At 43.6% G+C, this 21,568-nt stretch overlaps 1 protein-coding gene across 5 annotated transcripts in view; it reads left to right on the top strand.

Moving 5' to 3' along the window:
• The window catches only part of DHX40 (DEAH-box helicase 40), a 34,598-nt gene that overhangs the window by 10,475 nt on the left and 2,555 nt on the right, over positions 1 to 21,568 (top strand). For 4 of the 5 annotated variants that reach the window (XM_075904687.2, XM_075904690.2, XM_075904688.2 and 1 more), the window contains 11 exons: positions 1,991 to 2,090; positions 2,601 to 2,687; positions 3,178 to 3,360; positions 3,911 to 3,991; positions 4,696 to 4,853; positions 7,075 to 7,189; positions 7,459 to 7,567; positions 7,910 to 8,004; positions 8,736 to 8,805; positions 10,007 to 10,235; positions 11,618 to 12,711. In XM_075904687.2, the coding sequence (XP_075760802.2) occupies positions 1,991 to 2,090; positions 2,601 to 2,687; positions 3,178 to 3,360; positions 3,911 to 3,991; positions 4,696 to 4,853; positions 7,075 to 7,189; positions 7,459 to 7,567; positions 7,910 to 8,004; positions 8,736 to 8,805; positions 10,007 to 10,235; positions 11,618 to 11,757 (1,367 nt within the window). In that variant the 3' untranslated portion in view covers positions 11,758 to 12,711. Of the gene's footprint in view, positions 1 to 1,990; positions 2,091 to 2,600; positions 2,688 to 3,177; positions 3,361 to 3,910; positions 3,992 to 4,695; positions 4,854 to 7,074; positions 7,190 to 7,458; positions 7,568 to 7,909; positions 8,005 to 8,735; positions 8,806 to 10,006; positions 10,236 to 11,617; positions 12,712 to 21,568 lie in introns of those variants that run through there. The other variant, XM_006138655.5, reaches the window with a different exon arrangement.

The following is a 21,568-nucleotide window of genomic DNA, read 5'->3' as shown; positions in this document are numbered from 1 at the left end:
TACAGTAATTATTCATTTAACATGTGCCCGCTTAACACGTTTTCGCAATAGCACGATTTTTTTTTAGGGAATTTTTTCAAATAACATGACCGTCCGCAAAATAACATAAAAATAATCAAGTGGTGGACTACTTCGTGCCGTGATATAAGTTGATGAAAACAGTGGTCATACGCATGAGCAGATGAACACGTGGTCACAGCTTTCCTCCACTCGCTCACTGGAGAAGTGATTATCTTTGTGTTTTAACAATCCGCGGTGATTTGTATTGCTAGATATCTGATGTTGATGTTGATTACTGAGCACCAACAAAAAGTTGACTTTGCCACCACCACCTGAAACGCAACCCCCACATTATCCATTCTTTTTAATGGGAAAATTGACTCCACATAGCACGTTTTCACTTAGCACGAACATTTTCAGAAACGCATCTATAGTGTTAAATGAGGAATTACTGTACTGAAAATAACTTATTACTTCTCTTGTAAAGCTGGTGCGTTCTTCTGCTCCCAGCAGGGAAAATTCTAATGCCATAACTAGAAGCCTGAGGATTCCCTAGCTACGATTAGAGCATCATACTTGCCCTAAGGATTCCTGTTATAGCAACTGTGTCCTTCCATCTGAGGACTGCATGGAATTCTTGTTAAAGCTCGTTAACTCTGCTTTTTAATTGGCTAGAGGGAGTGTTGAGTGCCAGAATGTCTCTTTCCTTCTCAGTACAGAGTTTGCTTTCATCCATTTTAAAAGTTTCACATACAATTTAGGGATAATGTTTCTTATGGTGAGATGAGACACGTGTTCTGTTAAAATATGTTTGGTAGTTGTTACAAAGGGATATGACTTAATTGCTCAGTTCCGTTGCTCCAACTAATTTTAATCAAAAGTTACCTTTTAAAACACAAGTGTTGCCAATATGATGTGTGCAATAAGAGTATACATACAACGGAATGTGGTGGTACTCTACATAGAAGATACAATTATTGAATTAAGTTAGTCTGCAGTGTCACTGCCTAATAAGGTACATGCTAGTTTTAAAGACCTTAAAAACAAAGGTTTTGTGACTCTTATAAAAGGCACGTGTTTTCAGATGATCTTGAATGTGGTATTAATTGTGTGGGTGAAATATGAAGAATGGTGAAAGGCAGAAGTAATGCACATGAGACAAGCAGGTCAGCAATTTCATAGCCGGGCAACTTCAATAGAGAGTATATTGGCTGATAACATGTTGGGAGGATGCAAACCTCCCTCCCCAAATGCTTGTATGAGAGAGGAGTTATTTATTTTTATAACACCAAAGATACTAGGATAGTGCTTGAAAGACATAATTATTTTATTATTGTGCTAGTGCCTAGGAGAGCCATTGTATTTGGTAACACATAACAAAAAGATGGACCATCCCCCAAAGAACTTTCAATTTAAGTATAAATATATGAATTTACAGTAAGATTTTCAAAGGCGCAAAGGAAAATTAGATGTACAACTCCCATCTGTGCCTTTGGAAATATCCTAAATAAGAAAGAGGGACATGTGTTTATTACTCAACCAGTCCATCTTGTCCTAACCTGCAGTAAGGTATTTTGAGGTTTTTACTAAGTTAGTGGGAAACTTATTCTATTGATCTCCATTTGGTTTGGTTACTTAGACTTCACATTGTTTCTTAACATGCTTTAAATCCTTCTTAAACATTCCATTTAGAGCTGGCATCTTGCTTAGTTTCCTACCTCTGTATTTCTCTTGCACAAGAGCTGTCCAAAAGGCCTGCACTTAAAAGCACTTAAGCTAGAGATTTTCTTAAGGAACTCACAGTAAAACAGGCGATGTCATTCTTGACATGTATATTAAAGGCACATTTAAAGCAGTATTTGTTTTGAAATTCTTGTCCTGGCTCACCTCCGTAATTTGTTGTCTTTAGTGGGTAATCTTGTCCTTTTCTAGAGATGGAATTTGACTTTTGTGCCACCCTGACATTACTTGATGGAATCTTTCTCTTTAGATCAGCAGAGAAGAATATTTTTGCCTTCTCCACCGGGCATCAGAAAATGTGTAGTAGCCACAAATGTTGCTGCAACTTCTCTGACAATTGATGGAATCAGGTAGTTATTTCCTATCCCTGGTAAAAGCTGTAACCAAGGCAATGACTCAGAGTTGCATTAAAATTGAAAAACCTCATCCATTTTTCCTCCTTCTGTTGTTCTGATCCTACTGAATAAGTACATTGCCTTTTGCATCAAGTGACTCTTCTTTTTGTAGACCCAGAAATATGTTTCTCAATCAGTTTAAGAAATTGTCGCATCCCCTTTGCTTGGGCACTCTTAAATAGGCTTAAAGAATTTTTTAAATATCATTTCATCTTATTTCAAAACCAAACTCAATACTTTGCTTCCATTAAATGAGTTTAATTTCTGTGTAGATGGGTTCTACACGAGGAATTTCTTCAAGGCCCATTCCATTGTAGTTCAGTAATTGGCCAGCTGAGTCCAACTATCTTCTACATTTACAGACCTATCCAGTTCCATATGACATCTTGCTTTGGGCTGAGGATAAGGAATCACTGCCCAAAATAGGTCCCTCTTACTATATCTCATATTTTAATTTTTTTTCAGATATGTCGTTGATAGTGGATTTGTGAAGCAGTTAAATCATAACCCCAGGGTTGGTTTGGACATACTGGAAGTGGTTCCCATTTCAAAGTAAGTTAGAAGAAAAAGTGATTTACTTCTTGGTTTGAAAAGTTCTTAAAATGCCTTTGAAAGTTGCTTTAAATGAGGTGACTGCAATTTATGAAGAAGAGAAGAGAGATTTGGGAGGCACTGAAGCACAATTAACGTTCATTTGCAGCTTGATGAAATCAGTCTTTAGAAAACATCAGGGGCAGTAAATAAAAAGTTTTAGTAGAGCATGATACTTTAATTCTAATCATGAGCAGTGAGGAAGAACTCACCATGTGTTATCAGTAATCTGAACAATGATTTATATATCCTCTTTCCAACACTGAGCACCACTAATTCCAAGAAGTTCAAGGAGGTTTTGCCCAATATCATTCCTTCACACTGTTCCATTTTGCATAGCAAGGTTCCTTATTAAATCTTTCCACCAGGGGCACACAAATTGCTATAATTGATCGTAAGTGTAGTGTGCTTTGCTACTTTGATGACAATATTATTTTTCTTATTTTTGGAGGAGTGAAGCAATGCAACGAGCAGGCCGAGCTGGCAGGACATCATCTGGAAAATGCTACAGGGTGTACAGCAAGGAATTCTGGGGTCAGTGTATGCCTGATCACATGATCCCAGAGATTAAGAGAACCAGTCTTACATCTGTCATCTTGACCTTGAAGTGCCTTGCTGTACATGATGTCATAAGGTAATCCCTGGGGAAGGGAATTGTAATCTCGCTGCATTAACTCTTATCAATGCATGTTAGAGTGTTGGCACCAGAAAGGGGAATATACTATGGCCTAGGGGTAGCAAGAATAGGATTAGGTATCAGGACAAATGGGACTGTTCCACGTTCGCTCTTCTGTCATTTGCCGAAAAATCTCCAGCATTACATTGTATCCGAGGCTTTGATTTCTTTGGGATCTGGCAAAGCTAGCTCCTGAAATAGCAGTAATCGTTGTTAGTGTTTTAAAGCAATGCCGTTGAGGTTTATATGCCTAAAACTAGACTTATGTTGAATAATTAACTTAGGGTCCCAGGTGCAGGAGCATGTGTAAATATAGATCTATGTATGTATGCAGACACAGCTCCTTTGGGATCTGGAAGCTATTTACTATATTAAAGAGAAATGTGAAACTATATACGTGGGGTATTGTATTGAAGGATTCTAGGAGTATTGTAATAGAAACACTTACAATTGTAACAGACTACTTGGAGCCCAAGCAGTGGAATTTATTCTGCCTTTCTGTTTATAGGTTCCCCTATTTGGACCGCCCTGAAGAGAGGCATATTTTAGAGGCTCTTAAACAACTTTACCAGTGTGATGCTATTGACAGGTGAAAAGGACAGAAACAAATTTTTTATCTTGTAACCTTAGTACCTATCAAAAATCCTTTTTGTGCCTTAATGTTGTCTTGCTATTAATGAGCTGCACATAAACTAGATTGCTGTGCTCAGCAGCAGAGCACATATCCTAGTTTGCCCATGAACTTAAGTATTTTCCAGTCTGAATAGAATGTTCTGATTCAAGAGGAAGGATGGGCCACTAGCGAGGGCACTAACTGGGACTCAAGAGATCTGGACTCAGTTCTCTGCTCTGCCCCAGATCTCCCTGTACGACTTAGTCTTGCTCTCCTTCATTTTCCTCATCTGTAAAATGGGGGGAAATAGCTGGGCTGTTGTGAGGATGAACATGCTAAAGTGTGTGAGAGTCTCCAACGCAACAGTAATGGGGCCTGTGTAATACTGATGGCAGATGCACACTCACCTCTTATTATATGCGTCTCAGACTTTTTCACCTTAATGCTGCATTCCTGATGTGCACTGATAGACGAGAGAGAGTTTAGGCTGCTAGAGAATCATCTGCTGTATAGATTTGCCAGTCCTCTGTCTCTCCTGGGTTTTGGGGAGTGTGTGTTTGTATAAGAGCCAGGGGAGGCTCTGCTGGAGATGTCCTGGCTATTTGGAACTTGTACCTATGTTCTGGGTTTACAGATTGAGTTTGTTCCATCTGATGTTTGAATCTTTTCCTCCCAATAAGGAGAGGCCACGTGACAAGACTGGGAGAGTTTTTGGTGCAATTTCCTCTTCCTCCAAACTTGACCTGTGCTGTCATAAAGGCAGCTTCTCTTGACTGCGAAGATCTGTTGCTTCCCATAGCTGCGATGTTGTCTGTGGAAAATGTCTTCATACGACCAGGTAGGAAGCCCCATTCTCCAGAAACAGATCAGCTTTAGGCTGTGGATTCTACCCAGGGCTGGCCCGAGCCATTCGTGCGCCCCGGACCCAGGCGCATGTGTGGCCCCGCCCCCGGACATGCGGAACATGCGTGGTGCCGCCTCCACCCAGCCCGGCAGCCCCACGCGGCGCCCCCTACAATGGGGTGCCCTGGGCAGTAGCCTGGTTGGCCCGTACCTTGGGCCGGCTCTGATTCTACCGTGAGCAGAATGTGTGGGAGGAGGTGATTGATCAGCACACAGTGCTCAGTTAGAGAACTTGGCCTTAATGTCCTTATGCATTTCTGTCGTCTCCTTCTCCTTCCTCCTCTTCACTAGTTTTCCATTCAACAGGGGAGGGCAAAGGCCCTGGCAATTCAAAGGAGTATGGGGCTCTGGCTGCCAACACTGCCAGGCTGCGTACGCCGAGCACTGCTAAGGGCTGGGAATTGTGCCACACTCGGGGCAGTGATGAGTGCTAGCTGCCGTCGGCCCCGCCCCTTCTGCCCTCAGCCCCACCCCTTCTAGGAGCGCAGAGCTAGGCCCTCCTCCATGTTGCCCAGGGGCCCTTGGAGGCTGTTGGCTCTGCTGAACACAAGCTGCTATCACTTGAGCTAAAAGAGAGACTCCGTGAGTGGTCTATAAGGAGCATGCTTACATGTTCAACTAGGCCAGTCACTAGAGGGAGACATGGCTGCACACCCTAAACCAGCATTTTACACAAACACACTGTAGCAGCGTGGGAAGTGTCACTATGGAAAGATGCTCTTGCTCTTAGCAGTAACTCAGATCTAGCATCGTAACAAGAATAACACCACAGCAGATGCTACCTGAATCCACTTGTGGTCAGTCTGCAGTGAGAGACCAAGAGCTGACTAGATTAAAAGAATGAACTTGCCCTAGAGGTGACCCTACTGCAGCAGGATTATTAGCAGGGGGGAGGGAGCCTGCAGTGCTGACCCTGGCCTTATGTCAATTCTGCAACGAAGCAGAAGATTGAGTTTTGCTGGGCTCTCTGGTCAGAGCCTTTCACTAGCTCACTCGCTTTTTAAAAAAAGTTTGTGTAGCACAGTCTTGGGGAGACCTTTGCCCTTTCTGCTCATGCTCCTTGTCAGCGGCGGGTTATCTCTGTAATGTATTAACTTGCCTGTGTTGGTACAGCAGCAAAAGGCAGTTCAGACAGGTCCCTTTTAAGGTGCTGAATCTCAAAGGATTTTTGCGGCTGGATAGTTTTATGCGGATCCTTGCACTCCCACCAACTTGATTTTGCTTTTCCATTCTCCCGCTGGTTCAGCTTGCTCATGTTTCCTTCTCAGCCAGTTAACAAACCAGTGCAGCACTCCAGTCCGGGTTAAACAGCAGCCCCTCAATCTGGAAACAAGGGATCGTGACACAGGCTCAGGTCCTGAAAATTATTCATGTGCTTAAAGCTCAGTGCATGAGTACTCTTGTTGACTTCAGTGGAGATACATGGTTTTTTAAATTAAATATCTGGATATAGGTGTGGTTGTGGCCTGGGGAAGTACATAGCATAGTACATTGGCATAAAGCTGCCCATCTCTGTCTTTAATTGGGGTGGAATCCTTTGGGTTCAGAATTGGAGGTCAGGTTCTTTGGCATGGCACATTCCTTGCAGTTACCTGAAGGGTCCTTCAAAAGGCTCATGGGTTGAGTATTATGCCAAACTGTTGATTTCTTGTATTTGTCCATCACCATGTTATCTGGACCTCATGATAACATGGCGAAAGAAACTGCCCACGAATTGCAGCAACAGGTCCTGTTTTTTCTGTCTCTTCTGAAATGTAAGGTCCTGCTGCTCAGATGATCAAATCTTCCACTCATTTAATTTCTAGAAACTTTCACTCTGTGGCTTCTGTGTATTTGAATGTTGTCATGCAACATGACCACTCAGAGTTGATCATGAGAGTGAGCAATACTCACTAACCTTTCCCGAGGAAAGAGTTGAGCACTTGCTTGAAAGCTGCATCTCCAGTGCTGGCTGACCGTTTTAATCACAGCTTTAATACCAGCTTCATGCTTTCAGGAGTGAGAGAGGCAAAGCGGGGGGAGTGAGTCTTAAAATAATTTAAATAAAGGGCCACGACTGTAAGCTGCACCTTGAGAGAGATTCTAGAAAACAAAGGTAGGAGTGACAAATGAAAATGTAATTTGTGAAAGTGAAATAGAGCTTGGTATTTCCTCAGCTGAGCTTCAGAAACAAAAGGAAGCAGAACTCCGACACCAGGAGCTGTCATTACAGGCCGGAGGATGCAATGATTTTGCAACCCTTTTGAACATCTTTGAGCAGTGCAAATCCAGGTACATAGTTGTTTGTTCAGTACACAAAAGATAGCAACTGGGACTTCTGTTGTCCTTTTCTTCCCTAAAGCCCATCTATATGTATATGTGCTCATGCCAAACTGTGGGCTTTTGCAGACTGTATGTCCAGTGCAAAGAATCTGCTCTCTGAATTTACAAAAGATCTGAATATGTTGCCTTTTTTTATGTCCATAATAAAAAAACAGCAGCAACTTGCTGCCTTCCACTTATGAAAGCCCTTATTATAACACCAGTTTCTCTATTCCCAGCAAGTCCCCTGCAGTGTGGTGCCAGAAACACTGGATCCACTTCAGGGCTTTAAAATCTGCTTTTAGTGTGGACACACAACTTCAGGAAATAACCAGTAAGCTTAAACAGGTGAACAAACTTCCTCTTAAATGTACCTTAATGGCATTTGTCTTTGTGCCAAGGTTCGCTGTGTACTGCAATATGGAGTCTTCACTGGAGGGTTACCCTCTTGGTCCGAATCAAAACTAATCTGCTTAGTTTTTTTTTTTTAATAACTACATGCTGCATTGTAGCCAGTCCCCTAGTATGTGGTGTAGTGGTAGCAACGGACAAAAGGAAGGTCATACAAAATGGCTGACTGTGAAGTGTAAAAGACTATGAGATTTTTAAGCTCCTGGGGGGGGGGGGGAAGTCTGACCAATTTTCCTTTTAACACAGACACTAATCCATTTTGTGCTGCTCTTTATGCAGCTGTCAGACTTCCCAAGAGAGCGTTTTGATGGTTCCAGAAATGAAATACTCCGAAGATGTCTGTGCACGGGGTACTTCGCCAATGTAGCCAGAAGGTAAAGAGCGGAATTTGGGGTATTGCATGGAAACTATTTGCTGCATTTGTTAATATGTAATTCTAAATCAAAACAGATAGTCACAGCAGACCTGTACCACAGTTTATTAAAGGGTCAGCTTCACTTGTTACAGCAGACAAGGAGGTGTCTGAGGGCAGAACTGGGAGTCAGGAGTCGTAATTTCCAGGACTTGCTCTGCCATTGACTCTGTTAAGTGATTTGTCCAAAATCACTAACTTCTTGGTGTTTCAGGCTCCATATCTGTGAAATGTGATATGGAGGATAACCGTTAATTACCCACCTTGCAGGGATATGAGGAGGCCTAGCTAAGATTCATAAATGTCAGAATGATCGTCTGTTAGCAAAATGGAAATCTAAAACCACATTTGTCAGCCAAGTGTGGAAAGAGTGGGGCTGAGGGCAGTCAGCTCTTAGTTGCACTCCAGAGTGCGGCATGTCCACCTCTTCTCTAGCTGTCAGAGCCGCATGGAGCAGCGCTCTGGAGGCATTTCAAAGGGGCCAGGGGCTCCTGCTGCTGCTGCAGTGTTGGCAATAGCAGCTGGGAGCGCTGGGCCCTTTTCTATCGCCTGGCCCCACGGCAATTGCTCCCTTTCCTCTCCCTGTCCCCCTCAGCGGGCGTGTCTTCTGCTATGCTGCCTTCAGGCTGAGTTGCTGTCTAATCAAAGCTGAGCATGTGCCCATGTATATAAATAGATTCCCTGTGTTTTTAGATCTGCAGGCAGGACTTTCTGCACGATGGACGGACATGGTAGCATAGTCCATATTCATCCTTCATCAGCAGTAAGTTACTTTTGCTCGTAGGTGTGTATGTGGAGGGGGTGGTTTTTTTTGGTTTTTTTCCAGGTAAATGGAAAAATAAAGCCAGTTATGCAGATTGTTTCCTTGATGTTTGATTTGTTTATTCCTGGTGTAAGACAGAAATTAACCTCTTGCCAGGTGAAATACTGCGCATAGCCTCAGTAATGTAAGGCACTAGCCTGTACCGCATCTTTCATTAGGGAGCTGCCAAATCAGAATCTGTACAAATTTTTGCTTTATGAAGGCAACACGATCTAGAGACTGTAGCTCAGAACTGGAAAAGATAGTAGCTGTGTGTTCTGGTTCTCACCGATATTTCTGTGTAACTTTGGGCAAGTCACTAATGTCGATACCTCAGTTTTTCCGATCTGCAACAAGGGGATAATATTAACCTCCTTCAGAGAAATGTTAAAGGGATGAATCAATTTATATGACAGAAGTACTTGGAGATCCTTAACTCAAAGATGCTCTAGAAATGAAAAACATTATTGATAAAATAGTGATAGAAATGTAGCCGTGTTAGTCTGGTGTAGCTGAAACAAAATACAGGACTATGTAGCACTTTAAAGACTAACAAGTTGGTTTATTAGATGATGAGCTTTCTGGCCCACGAATGCTCATCATCTAATAAACCAACTTGTTAGTCTTTAAAGTGCTACATAGTCCTGTAGTTCATTATTGATAAAAGTAACTGAAGGCAACTCTAGGTTCTGAACTAGTCTGTGGTTAAATATTGGACATTTCAGCATTCAGAAGAGGAAGTTATAGGAACGGAACACCTGAAGGATTAAATCTTGCTTTTCAAAAAGGAATTGGGAGAAGAGGACAAAAGGGTTTAGCTGTTAACCATTTGGTGACAAGAATCTGAATTAATATATCTTTTTTTTTTTTTCTGTTGTTAATCTATAAAGCACATGTATTGGGGGAAAAAAATCAAAAGCGGTAATTAGGGATGTGAAAGTATAAACATGCACATGGCTAAGTTTCATGGTCATGCTCAGTCCCCCCCTTTCCTGCTGCCTTTGCTACAGAGGGAGCACTCTGAGGGGAGGAAGAAGCAGGCGGCTCCATGGGTTGCCTCCCTCCCCCACGTATCAACATGTAACTTCTGAAATTTTCATTGGTTACACATTTTAACATCCCAAGTAGTAATCTGAAAGGACATGCATAACTTTACCTTTAGCTTCATGACCAGGAACCTCAACCTGAATGGATCATCTTCCATGATGTCCTGGTCACATCTAAAATTTATGTGAGGACAGTGTGTCCTATTCGCTATGAGTGGGTCAAAGACTTGTTGCCTAAGCTACATGAAATTGATGTGTACGAACTGAGCAGCGTGGCACGGGAAGAGGTGACTGAGGAGGAAATAACCAAATGGCAAAACAAGGAAGATCTTAAACGACAATCTGGTGAGTAAACTGGACTTAATTTCTGGTTCAGGTTTAAGGAAAGCTAACTCCTGCCTGCTTTAGCCATGATAGGGGGTGTGAATAAGAGAGCGATGGCATGTAATTTATACTGAATATTTCAACATCTAGGCTAGTGACTTCATACTGGCCATGCCCCTTAACCTGGCCACATCCCTTTTGACTTCTGCCAGTAACATTAGCTGTGCACTCTCTTGTAACTGGAAGCAATGTAATTTAAACATGGACACTTTAAATTGGAGAAGGTATTTTCCCTCTCCTGTAGAGAGTATAATTATTTGCTAACCTGATATTGTTGGAAAGAAATTCCAAGAGTTGCTACCTGTTTCTTTCCCATCTATAATGTGTGGGGGAGAGATCATCACAAATGCATTGTCACCAAAATAACATCTAGCAATATTTAATATCTATAATTTAAACAATTATAATTTTAAAATAATGGCCTGTTTAATTAAACTGGTGCAAATTACCTGATTCAGCAGCTTGACATTCTCTGAATTCTTTTGTCAGTGGGTTCAGTAGAGAAATCACTTACTCAAAGGGCCCTTTCACCCTTGAACTCCTCCTTCAAAACACTGATGTGAGACACACTGGCAGGGCACTGTGAGGGAACTGTGAACTGTCGTTTCCATTGCTGTACCTGACCAAGATAAATAGGGAACTTCAGGTTCCAAGCTAGCACGTTTTCCCCTCAATACTTTCCTTGATTGAGTCATAATTAAAAATGGAACTATGAATCAAAATAGTTTAATATTACGACAAATTCATGTTTCTCCAATACTGAGGCAGGTGAAACCATCCACTGCCATGATCTGAGAGAGCTCAGTGGGAGCAGGAGAGAGTTTGAATTTCTCTAGGACTAGAGAAGTCCTAGAAGAGGGATTCTTCTATCTCTACTACCACTTTTTTTCCTTTCAAGAAAATCCAGAAAGGCATTGTTTTCCTAAGCCCTTGTGTATTTTTGGAAGAAGTAGCATAGAAAAGTAACAAATTAATAGAACTGGAGTTCCAAAGGCTCAGTTATTGTAAAGGAGATATGGTCCAGATATATACTGGGGGTGATCACAAGTGCAAAAATTGACAAGAGGGTTGAAGGTATGATTTTTCTATTACTTAAAGTGTAGTTGGATATAGTGTATATTTGTTTGAGACTCTTTTCAGTTTTTCAGTAGAAAGGATGTCCTAGTTACTTTGCAAACTGTCTCTTCCGGGGATTGTTGGATCATTTCATTGGTATGGCAGAGAGCAGCATTTGCAAAATGTGAACTTCTGTTGGTTTTAGTCAATCCACTAACCCTGTTATTCTGCAGTCGGGGGTGGAAGTGGCATTTATGACCCAGCTGGAATCTTTTGTTTTTCTGCAGCAAGACTAACAGATGACTCTGCCAAGAAGATGGAGAAAAGGAATGATGATAAATCAATCCAGGATGCCAGATTGCGTTACCTCCAGAGAAAACAGCAAAGAGCACAGTGTATAACTGCTATGCCGAAGGAGATGGACTGACACAGTAACTGGTATTCCAGCAATAGCACTCAGTGCAGCTGCTTGTTGTGAAGCTTGCAGCATATCTCATCCGCCCCACATGGTGAGAACTGAAGGAAGCTGCCAGTTCACTTGGAGTGTATCCATTTGGGGGCACAAACCTGATGCTTCTCGCTGTTTTCGTGACGGACAGTGGGGGAAAGCTTCAATGAGCTGAACTTTCATGGCCGTGTGTCATAGGCAGTAACTTGTTCACCACCAATGTGCCTGTTCTGTGTCCTACAACTGGAACCGGAGTTAGCTATAAAAATGGGCATTAGGGCTGTGAATGGTTAACCAGTAAGCATCACCCTTACTGCATGATTCTTATTGGTTATGGTTAACCGCAACCTGGCCAGACTGCAGCAGAATCCCCAACCCAACGTGAATGGGGGGTGCTCCAGCCTACCCAGAGCAGCCCCCACCCACAACAGGAATGGGGCTGGGCCCACCACCCAGCCAGAACAGTCCCTGCCCATGGCAGGGGGGCTAGACTGGCCACGCCACAGGCCCCCATAATGTTTAGCCAGTTAACTTATTAAACAGATTTTTCAATCTCTAATGAGCATTATGTCAATGCAGTTTTTGCAACATTTTCTTGAAAAGTTTTTGAAATGGAGTATAACTGTGCAGTGTTACACTTTTTTTAAAAAAAAGTGTATATTTTATTTCTTTCTGTAAATTGTTACTTGTGGTGTGAATGTTTTACTGACTGATGTATATTTACCATTGCGTAGCACCGCAAGTGCTCTTGTAACGATGGAATAATAAAAATCGACTTTAGAAATGCTTATGTCATTTACCTATGCTCTGCCTGAGGCAGGATTACCTGCTCTGTATTGAGCTGTACCCCACACAGTGATTGCTTTGGCACTAAAATGTCTTATTGAGATGTGGGGTTGTTCAATAAATAGCTGTTTGCGTACTTGCCATCAAGGCATGGCCTCTTTGTCATAGGTACTGTTCTCATCCAGCTGGCAAAGAAACAGCAATCTGTCCATTTCTCCTCCGCCACAATCCACCTCAGCGCTGTCTGATTTCATGTCTGAATGGTTTTTAATGATGGGTTCTGAGAGGAATTTACAGGGTGCAAACAATGCTGTTGACTTTCTTGAATCAAGGATAACTGGGGAAAGATTCTCCTCTCCTAGATACTTGCTGCTTTCTAATCTTTGTCATCAGTTTGTGATGAGGTTTCGTGTAGGGCAGTGATGGGGCATCCTACTGCCCATTGGCGTTCTGCATGAGGCCCACGAGGCATTTTGTTTACCATTGCCCACGAGCAGGGAGTTGGCATATTCTGCTAGTTTCCTTCCAAGTGGTTTTTGTCCTTCCGGTCTTACTAAAGGGACGCGTGTACTGATTGCACACAATGTTGATTGTGAGAGCCGTGCACTCCCTCTGCATCCAGTCCAAGCGCTGCTATGGTTCCATTGGCACCCTGCCCCCCACCCCCAAGAACTTTTGATGCACTAGCAAAGCTATACCCTATTCCAAGAGACAGTCTAGGTTAGGACAGCCTTGTGGCCCACTGAGATGATGGAGGGCCACCCATGCGGCCTACTCGCTAGGCTCAGTTGCCCATCGCTGGTGTAGGGCATTAGGAAGGAGCGTAATGTTTCCTGCTGATGTTAAAATGTGTTTGAGTAGACAGTTACATGTAACGGAGACAGACTGCAGTTGTCTGAGTGGAATCAAACCTGGGACCTCTGGAGCTTAGTACATGAGCCACTATACCTCTACGTGAGCTAAAATCCAGCTCGCTATTCGCTAAGGCTGTAGAGCAGACTCATTATTCTCTCTGGGTCTGGGTGCTTCTAGATGGGACAGACCACCGTACCCAGAAGATGGGTGGGTTACATGCACCCACGTCCTCTTTCTTCAGAGCACAGTGGGACTGGACTAAAAATAAAAACCTGCATTTGTAAATACGTGCAAATGGGTTAGATAGCAAGGTGCATGCATAAGTCATGTGCACCTGGCTGTCGCATTCATGCACCAGTTCACAATCTGACCGAACCTCCCTGTCTAGGTCAGGACTCAGTGAGTTGTCATTAGCAGCTGTCTCGTTATGGACAATGGGAAAGAACCGTGGTGGACACGTTTGCACAAAACAGATGGCTTCCTCCTCTGATGTTAATCCTGTTATGTATCTCTAAGGCAAAGTTGTTTAGGTAAGTGCCAACAGGATGGGACCACCTCTTCCTCTGTGTTACAGGAGCTGAACTATCTAGTTCAATAACGTATGAAACCACTGTTGCGCGTAATCCACTCCAAAAATGGTCATGTAAGCTTCCTGCTTCTGAGCTTGTGCTTTTTGTGGCTTTCCTTTGTAGGTAGTGAGCAGCTGGACTCTTTTCTGCCTGCCCTCTTTGCTAATTGGCTGCATTATTTCTATTATCATAGTGTCTGGAAATGTTGTTGGCTAAGTGGTGTACAGCCCCAAAGCGCTGGTGTGAAACCCAACCTCTTCCTTCAGAGTCTCCATTCTACTCCAATAGACATCAACAGCAAAACTCCTCTTAGCTGCGCTGAGCACTACTGAGCACCTCATCGCCTGCTCCCTTTAATGGGGTTTGCAGCTGCTTAGGTCTGGTCACATGTATTTCTGCTAGTGTCACTACAGTATCTCTTGGTTACAAGAGAGTGATGCTGTTGAAACACTGTGGCATGCAAGGCCTTTGAACAAGGAGGTTTCCCTGGCACTGTGTTCCAAAGGGGTAGACTTGATGCTGGTTTTGTGGAAATGTAATGCTTCCATGTGAGTGGTGTAATAGTTTTAATTCTTTAGACTAACATTAGAAAGTGAGGTAGCAATGGGCAACCTAGGCCAGTGAGTGGGCCGGGGGCTGCATCTCAGTGGGCTGCAAGATTTGTAATCAAGATGATCTCCCCTGGGACCAGGTAGTTTTGTTGACTGCGCTTGCACACGTAGCATTTCCGGGGTGCACTGACTGAACTGTAGCAGCACTTCGGATGCAGAGGGAATGCACGGTTTTAGAGTCAATGCTGTGTGCATCTTGTTTCACGTGCCCTTGCTTTGTCACTGGAGCAATACGGTATGAAAAAAATGACACTGACAGAAACCAGCAGAATCTGGCAACCCTGTGCATGAGCAACGGTAAATGGAATGTCTTGGGTTGCCCTGAGGACCCTGATGGGCCGCATATGGTCCTCAGGACGCCACTGAGGTAAGGTCTTAAAGCCTGCAGTGTACGAATTTGGAAGAGACTGCCGGCAAATGCCGGCCTGCACAAAAACGCAGCATGCCCAGTGGACACTGTCTGGCAATTTGTGATCAGCATTACAGTTCTGTATTTCTGGTGTGCACTTTTCACACCGAGAGAGGCGTGATCCCTTCATCAAGGAGCTTACAAGCTATCGAGTCTGCAGTTTACTCCCTGTGCTGCTCTGCAGTGGACACTGTTAACTCGCTGGGTTGTAAGAGGCTTAGCTAAGGCTACATTACAGATATGAATAGCAATAACAGAAGCAAGAGCTAATGCCTGCAGATGCTGTATAAGTCACAGTCATGTAGCCCTTAACAATGTGAAATTCAGTGCAGCCCACCACTTTGCTAATCCCCTTTGTGTGTACCAAATGCAGAGGTGGCTGCAAAATGAATGCCTTTCTAGTTCCTACCAGGCTGAGTCAATCCGAATATTCTTGGGTGAGAGCCGTGTAAGTAGTAGTGGCTACAGCTCTTGCTTTGTTGTGTTTTGCAATGTATTTAGATAGAAGAGCTTTTTGTTCGTACACGGTCTTTAGTTCAGTCTGTTCTTTAGCAGCCAGCCCTCACTCATTTTACTTTCTTACTTGCTTTTGCCACCCAGTACCCTGTTACTTGAATGTCAATGTACTTGCAATGTTCTTTCAGATGATGGCTACACCACATACAGCCAGGTCTACACTGGGGAAGAGATCTGATTTAAGATGTTTTCAGTTGAACTTCTGTGGCAGCTCCACTATAGGAGAAGCTCTCCTGTTAACTTCCCTTACTCCCCACAACCCCATGGAGTACCGAGGCCGATGAGGGCACCATCAGTACAGTATTCGATTTAGTGGATCCTTACCATGTCTTCTAACCCATAGCTTATGCAGAGATTTCCTTTGACTTCATTAGTAGCCAGGAAGCCTCCTATTTTCTAAACTTGAAATGTGGCCAGAGATCTTAGATTTTGCACTCACAAAGTCCTGAACACACATGAACCAACTGATTTCTTGTTAGGACAAAAGTGTTTGTTTAAAAAATAAAATTACTGAGGAGCTATATTATCCTTCTAACTAAACACATCAACCATAATAATGAGCCTTATCTCTTGTTTGTTAAACCTATTTAATCTCCGGTCATCTGAAGACGTGGGTTGTGCCCACGAAAGCTCATGATACCATCTTCATGTTTTGTTAGTCTATAAAGTGCTACCCGACCAGTTGTTGTTTTTTAAGTTTATCCTTTTTAATCTAGTAAATTGCACTGCCATTCTGGCAAACAGGCTTGAAATTTAAAGACAAACTATACAATAAAGTATCACTGAAACATAAACCAACTGCATAAGAAAAATATGAATTAAATCTGCCAGGGTGTCCTTAACTTACCTCTTTTAACCAATGCATTACAGCACATATGGTCCTTTATCAGAGGATTGTACATACCATATGTACTGCTGTAGCTAAACAAAGTAAATTAGCATTAAAGCTGTTGAGTAGAGAGACTAATAGCTTTAACGCAACACACAAAGCAATAATGTGTTATTAAAAATCTCTGTAATGAGCCTGGGAAATGTAGGGGACTCCTGAAACCCTGGAATAGGCTTCATGTGTTTGTCTTTGTACAATTTTGAAAACACATTTCATCATGTATATTTCTGTGATAAAGATATGGGCAATTTGCTGTACGGCCAAAGATAGTACTTTGACTTTTATCCTGTTCATTACGGGGAACTACTCATCCACATGCTACACATTAAAACTAAATTTCCACTACATGCATCTGACAAAGTGGGTCTTTGCCCACGAAAGCTTACGCTCCAACACTTCTGCGAGTCTATAAGTTGCCACAGGACTCCTCACTGCTTTTGCAGATTCTGACTAACAAGGCTACCCCTCTGATATTAAAACTTGGTATTCCATGAAGTGCAGCAGTTGTGTTTCCTAAGCCGAAGTGGAAAGCAGAATGCAGTCTGACTCAAGCAAGCAAATCTGAATGAAACACATGATGATGATCTTGTTGGAGAAATCTCTCTGAGGGAGGGAAAATATGGATTGGGCTCTGACTTCCTCAGCAGCTGGTGGATGGGGATGCAATTTATTGACTACGCTTCTGAAATACATTAGAAATGACTGGCTTGTGTCCTCATGCAATGACACCGGAGAAACAATAAGGAAAATGGGTTAGGAAAGGGGTATGCCTTACAGAGGTTGAAATCAGCTTATGGAAGGAAATCTTCAGATTCCTGGCAGGCATGCTAATGTCATTAACAGGTCTTGAGAAACTAAAATAGCAGCCACATCCTGTTTAAAGTAAAAAAGGAAAAATGCCAGAGAGGAAGAATCCTTCTCTTTAGAAAGAGTGCCCCTCATGGGATTTTTGTCTATATTTCAAATAAGAACTTTATTTATCCAAAGACATAGCAGGAGGTGAGCCAAGCAAAACTCCCATAGAAGCAGGTGCTGGCCTGTCTAATTGTTACCATATCATAGCTGCTTGGAGAAAATAAAATCTGGCCCTTTATTTTGTGCTAATTACAATGTTGGTGACAGGTCCCACAATGGGGTTTAGGCCTGCATGTGATCTGCATGACACACCCCGGCTATCCCTGAACTAAACATTGTTTTTTTCCTGTGAAAGTGGAGGTTTTTTTTCCTCTTCACAATTCATGCTTTTCCCTCTCCATGCTGTTTCACAGGTTCATAGAAAAGGCCTAGGACATAATCCAGGCCGTCACTTGCAAGAAGAGCAGGCTGATACCCTGATAGTGCATGAAACTATTTTTTTTTTCCAATGTTTACATTTTCCTCAGGAGCTGAGAGAAAAGTGCCTTCTGAAGGGCTGCGCCTGGCCTTTTTCTTCAAAGACCAACCTTTGCTTTCCTTCTGTCCTGAATGCGGACACTGCTCACCCAGTGGAGTGACGGATGCCAGTGTGCTTAATCCGTGTACTGGCCTTCACCCAGTCTCTGGCATGGAGACTTTGACCAGCTATGTCAGCCTGAGACCTTTATGCATTTCATTAAAGTCCGGGTTGTGCATTCTGTCTGTGTTACATGGTAGTGCCCCTCTTCAGCCTGCAGGGCTGGTCCAAGTTCAGAGTGGGGGCAGGAGGCTTGTTCCAGTTGGAAGCAGAAACTGACAGTCTGGTATTTTCTTTGATGTCATTCTGTTCATGTGGAAGGAATACAAACTCCCGCTTCTCGGAGGGCAGGAGGAACCAAGACGGAGAAGAGCTGTTTCTTAGCTCACGGCCCTAAGGCTCTTTACCAAACAGCTTCAAATCTACTCTCTGTGTCGTTTATTCAGGCTACATCTATGCTGCATAGTTATTTCAGAATTAGCTACACAAAAAAACAACAAATGGTCTGGTAGCACTTTATACATGTAACAAAACATGTAGATGGTGGTATGAGCTTTTGTGGGCACAGCCCACTTCTTCAGATGACTGGAGTTTTGAATTTAGGATGTGCAGACCCAAAATACAAATAAATAGGGGAGGGGGGAGAAAGGGAGACAGGGAGCAGAGGGTAGAGAGAATCAGTAAGTATCTGAAGATTGGGTTGTTAAAATGAAGCAGATAAGAATCAAAGTCAGTTGTTAGTATCTTTCCTGATGTAGGAATCTACACAAAGAGCTGTTTGCACCTTCATTGACTGTTAGATAAATAGTGTCCCAACCATTCTTCATCACGATTGAATCCATAATATTCCGGAATAGTTATTCAGAAATAGCTTATTTCGAAATAGCACGTCTACACTGCAGAGAAGCCTCAAAATTAGTCGGAGACCGGCTTCCCTAATGTAGACGTGTTATCTTGATTGAGAGCCCCAGGTGGAATAACTTAGAATGGCCCTGGTGAGGGGCTATTTCAAAACAGCAGAAGTGGAGCATCTACACACCCCTTATTTCAAAATAGCTATTTCGGAAGAGGCGTTATTCTTTGTAGAATGAGGTTTACAGAAGTCGGAATAAGCTGCCCGTTATTTCAAAATAACGGAATTGCTGTGTAGATACTTGCATAGTTATTCTGGAATAATGGCCATTATTCTGAAATAACTTTGCTGTGTAGACACACCCTCAGGGACACGTGCTCAGAGGCTAGTGTGTGGCTTTCTTGCATTTTGTCTTTGCCCCTGGTTATCTGTTTCTAGGAGTTTTATTTCCCATGTCTCTGTATACCTACACCCATACTCGGGAAAAGCTTGCCACCGATTTCTAACCAACACCCTTTTGTCCGTGAGAGGGGGTAAGGTTTCTCACTCAGATTGACAACTTTATTGTGTGTTTGCACCCAATTTCAAAGACATAACTCAACCCCTATGTCATGCAGCTCTGTACCTATTTCTGTTTTATGTCCCCCCCCACCCTTTGGGGCTTCCTGGAACTTGATGAACCCTATCAGCCTCCACTGACTTCCCAGGGATTTGATGACATGCTCGACAACTTGTAATTTTTTAGACTAAGATCGTTGGCCTAGGACCACCTATGTGGTTCCATAGAATGTATTGAAGTCTATCATATAGGCACCATTTAGATTCTGAAAACCCCACTTGGATTCTTTAAACTGCTGTCTAACCCCATAAGTACCCAAGTCTCTACTGGTGGGCATGTATAAAGCTGGATGAGTCCTGACACCATTGCACAACTCACCGCCTGCTGTGAGCCCTCGCACAAGCTAAAGACCTTGGGACCTCACAGGAAGGGATTCTCATATTGGTTGTTTTCCTGTCTCTCCTGGCACTCAGAGCACACCTACAGGCACGGGTCCTGCACAAAGGTAGTTGGTATGTGGGTATTTGGGCAATACCCAAAAGCCTGGTAGTTGGGGCACTGATTTCACTTGGGGTATGGCATATGTAAGTTTGACTTCCTACTCTGTCTGCTTAGGCACAGGACTTTGAGCTCACATCTTCCTCGTCCCTGGTGGGAGGGTGGCCACTGGGTTAGTGTCAGTCTCTCGGGGTATGTCTACACTACCCTCCTAGTTCGAACTAGGAGGGTAATGTATGCATACCGCACTTGCTAATGAAGCCCGGGATTTGAATTTCCCGGGCTTCATTAGCATAAGCGGGGAGCCGCCATTTTTAAATCCCCGCTGCTTCGAACCCCGTGTAGCGCGGCTACACGGGGCTCGAACTAGGTAGTTCGGACTAGGGTGCCTATTCCGAACTACCGGTATTCCTCGTTTCACGGGGTTCGAAGCAGCGGGGATTTAAAAATGGCGGCTCCCCGCTTATGCTAATGAAGCCCGGGAAATTCAAATCCCGGGCTTCATTAGCAAGTGAGGTATGCATACATTACCCCGCTAGTTCGAACTAGCGGGGTAGTGTAGACATACCCCCTCTGTTTCTCTGGCCGGTGGATAATGACTTGTTTTTACAAAGTGGAACAACTTCAGACAGAGAGATTCAGAGTGTCCTGTCCCCAGGATATAGGAGATGCAAGTTCTAGTTCTGCTCTGTCATAGGTAGAATGGGGATTTGAATCTGGGTCTCATACCTTCTATTAGCTTTTAACGAGAAAGGGGCTTGTCAGCCAGGTCATCCCTAACTCCAGAAGAAGATTCATGGCTGAGAATCCCAATCAGAGGGAGGCATGTTCCTCCAGCCCCTCAGTCAGCTGCCTAAGGCCTAAAACAATGGGCGTTAAGTGCGTACGTACCCTTGAGGATCTTGACCTAAGATCCATCCCTTTCCTCTGCATTTCCACTTCTGCCTAGTGCAGATAGCTCCTTGCTCAGCTTGCTGGCCTCTGGGAATCCCTGTCTTAGGTACCTAACTCTTTCCATACAACATCAGTGGAATTAGGTGCCTAACTCAGGATTGAATTCCACTAGGCAGCAGGGCTCCTAGGAGGTAGGTGTTCAAAGGCATAACTTTGTGACTCTAACCTATGGAGTAGACCTCGGCTCGTAATGTACACCTAGACGCCCTCACCTGCACTGACATACAGTACAGCTAGTAGCAATCAACTTGTTCTGGTGTCTCGCTTGCGCCTAACGTAGGATTTATTTCTTCCTCAACCACTTTCTACTGCCTCCCATCTTTGGGAAAGATGGGGTGTTGCAGACGTCCGGGAGCCTCGGAAACGTTGAAGTGAGGTTGTCATAGTTTGAGGGGTTTATAGGAAAAGGGGTGTGAACAGGGCCGGCCTTACCATGAGGTGAACTGAGGCGGCCGCCTCAGGTGCCAGACTGTGGGGGGGTGCCACTTGGACCCAGAGTGTAGAAAATTGTTTCAGCTGCTGGTGCAGCAAGGGGGTATGGGGGCATCATTTGAGCTCCCCGCCTCAGGTGCCAAAATGTTGTGGGCCAGCCCTGGGTGTGAATTATCACGTGCACATGAAGGGTGTTAGCAGGTACCTTGCATGTTTTCTTTGATGTAGAACTGCACAAGGACTAGGGCTAACTGACTTTTGGACAGGGAAGCTGCTGTTGGGTCAGTACAATACACCCAGGCTATGTCTACACTGGCGGGTTCTTGCGCAAGAACACGTCCACACTGCCATGTCCGAGATGTGCTTTTGCGCAAGAGCATCCATGGCAGTGCGGACGCTCTCTTGCGCAAGAAAGCTCCAATGGCTA

This window comes from Pelodiscus sinensis, chromosome 21 (assembly GCF_052426305.1).
Source record: "Pelodiscus sinensis isolate ZL-2025 chromosome 21, ASM5242630v1, whole genome shotgun sequence".
Lineage (NCBI taxonomy): Eukaryota > Metazoa > Chordata > Testudines > Trionychidae > Pelodiscus > Pelodiscus sinensis.
Note: the sequence above shows the minus strand (reverse complement) of the source record. Positions and strands in the feature narration are given on the sequence as shown.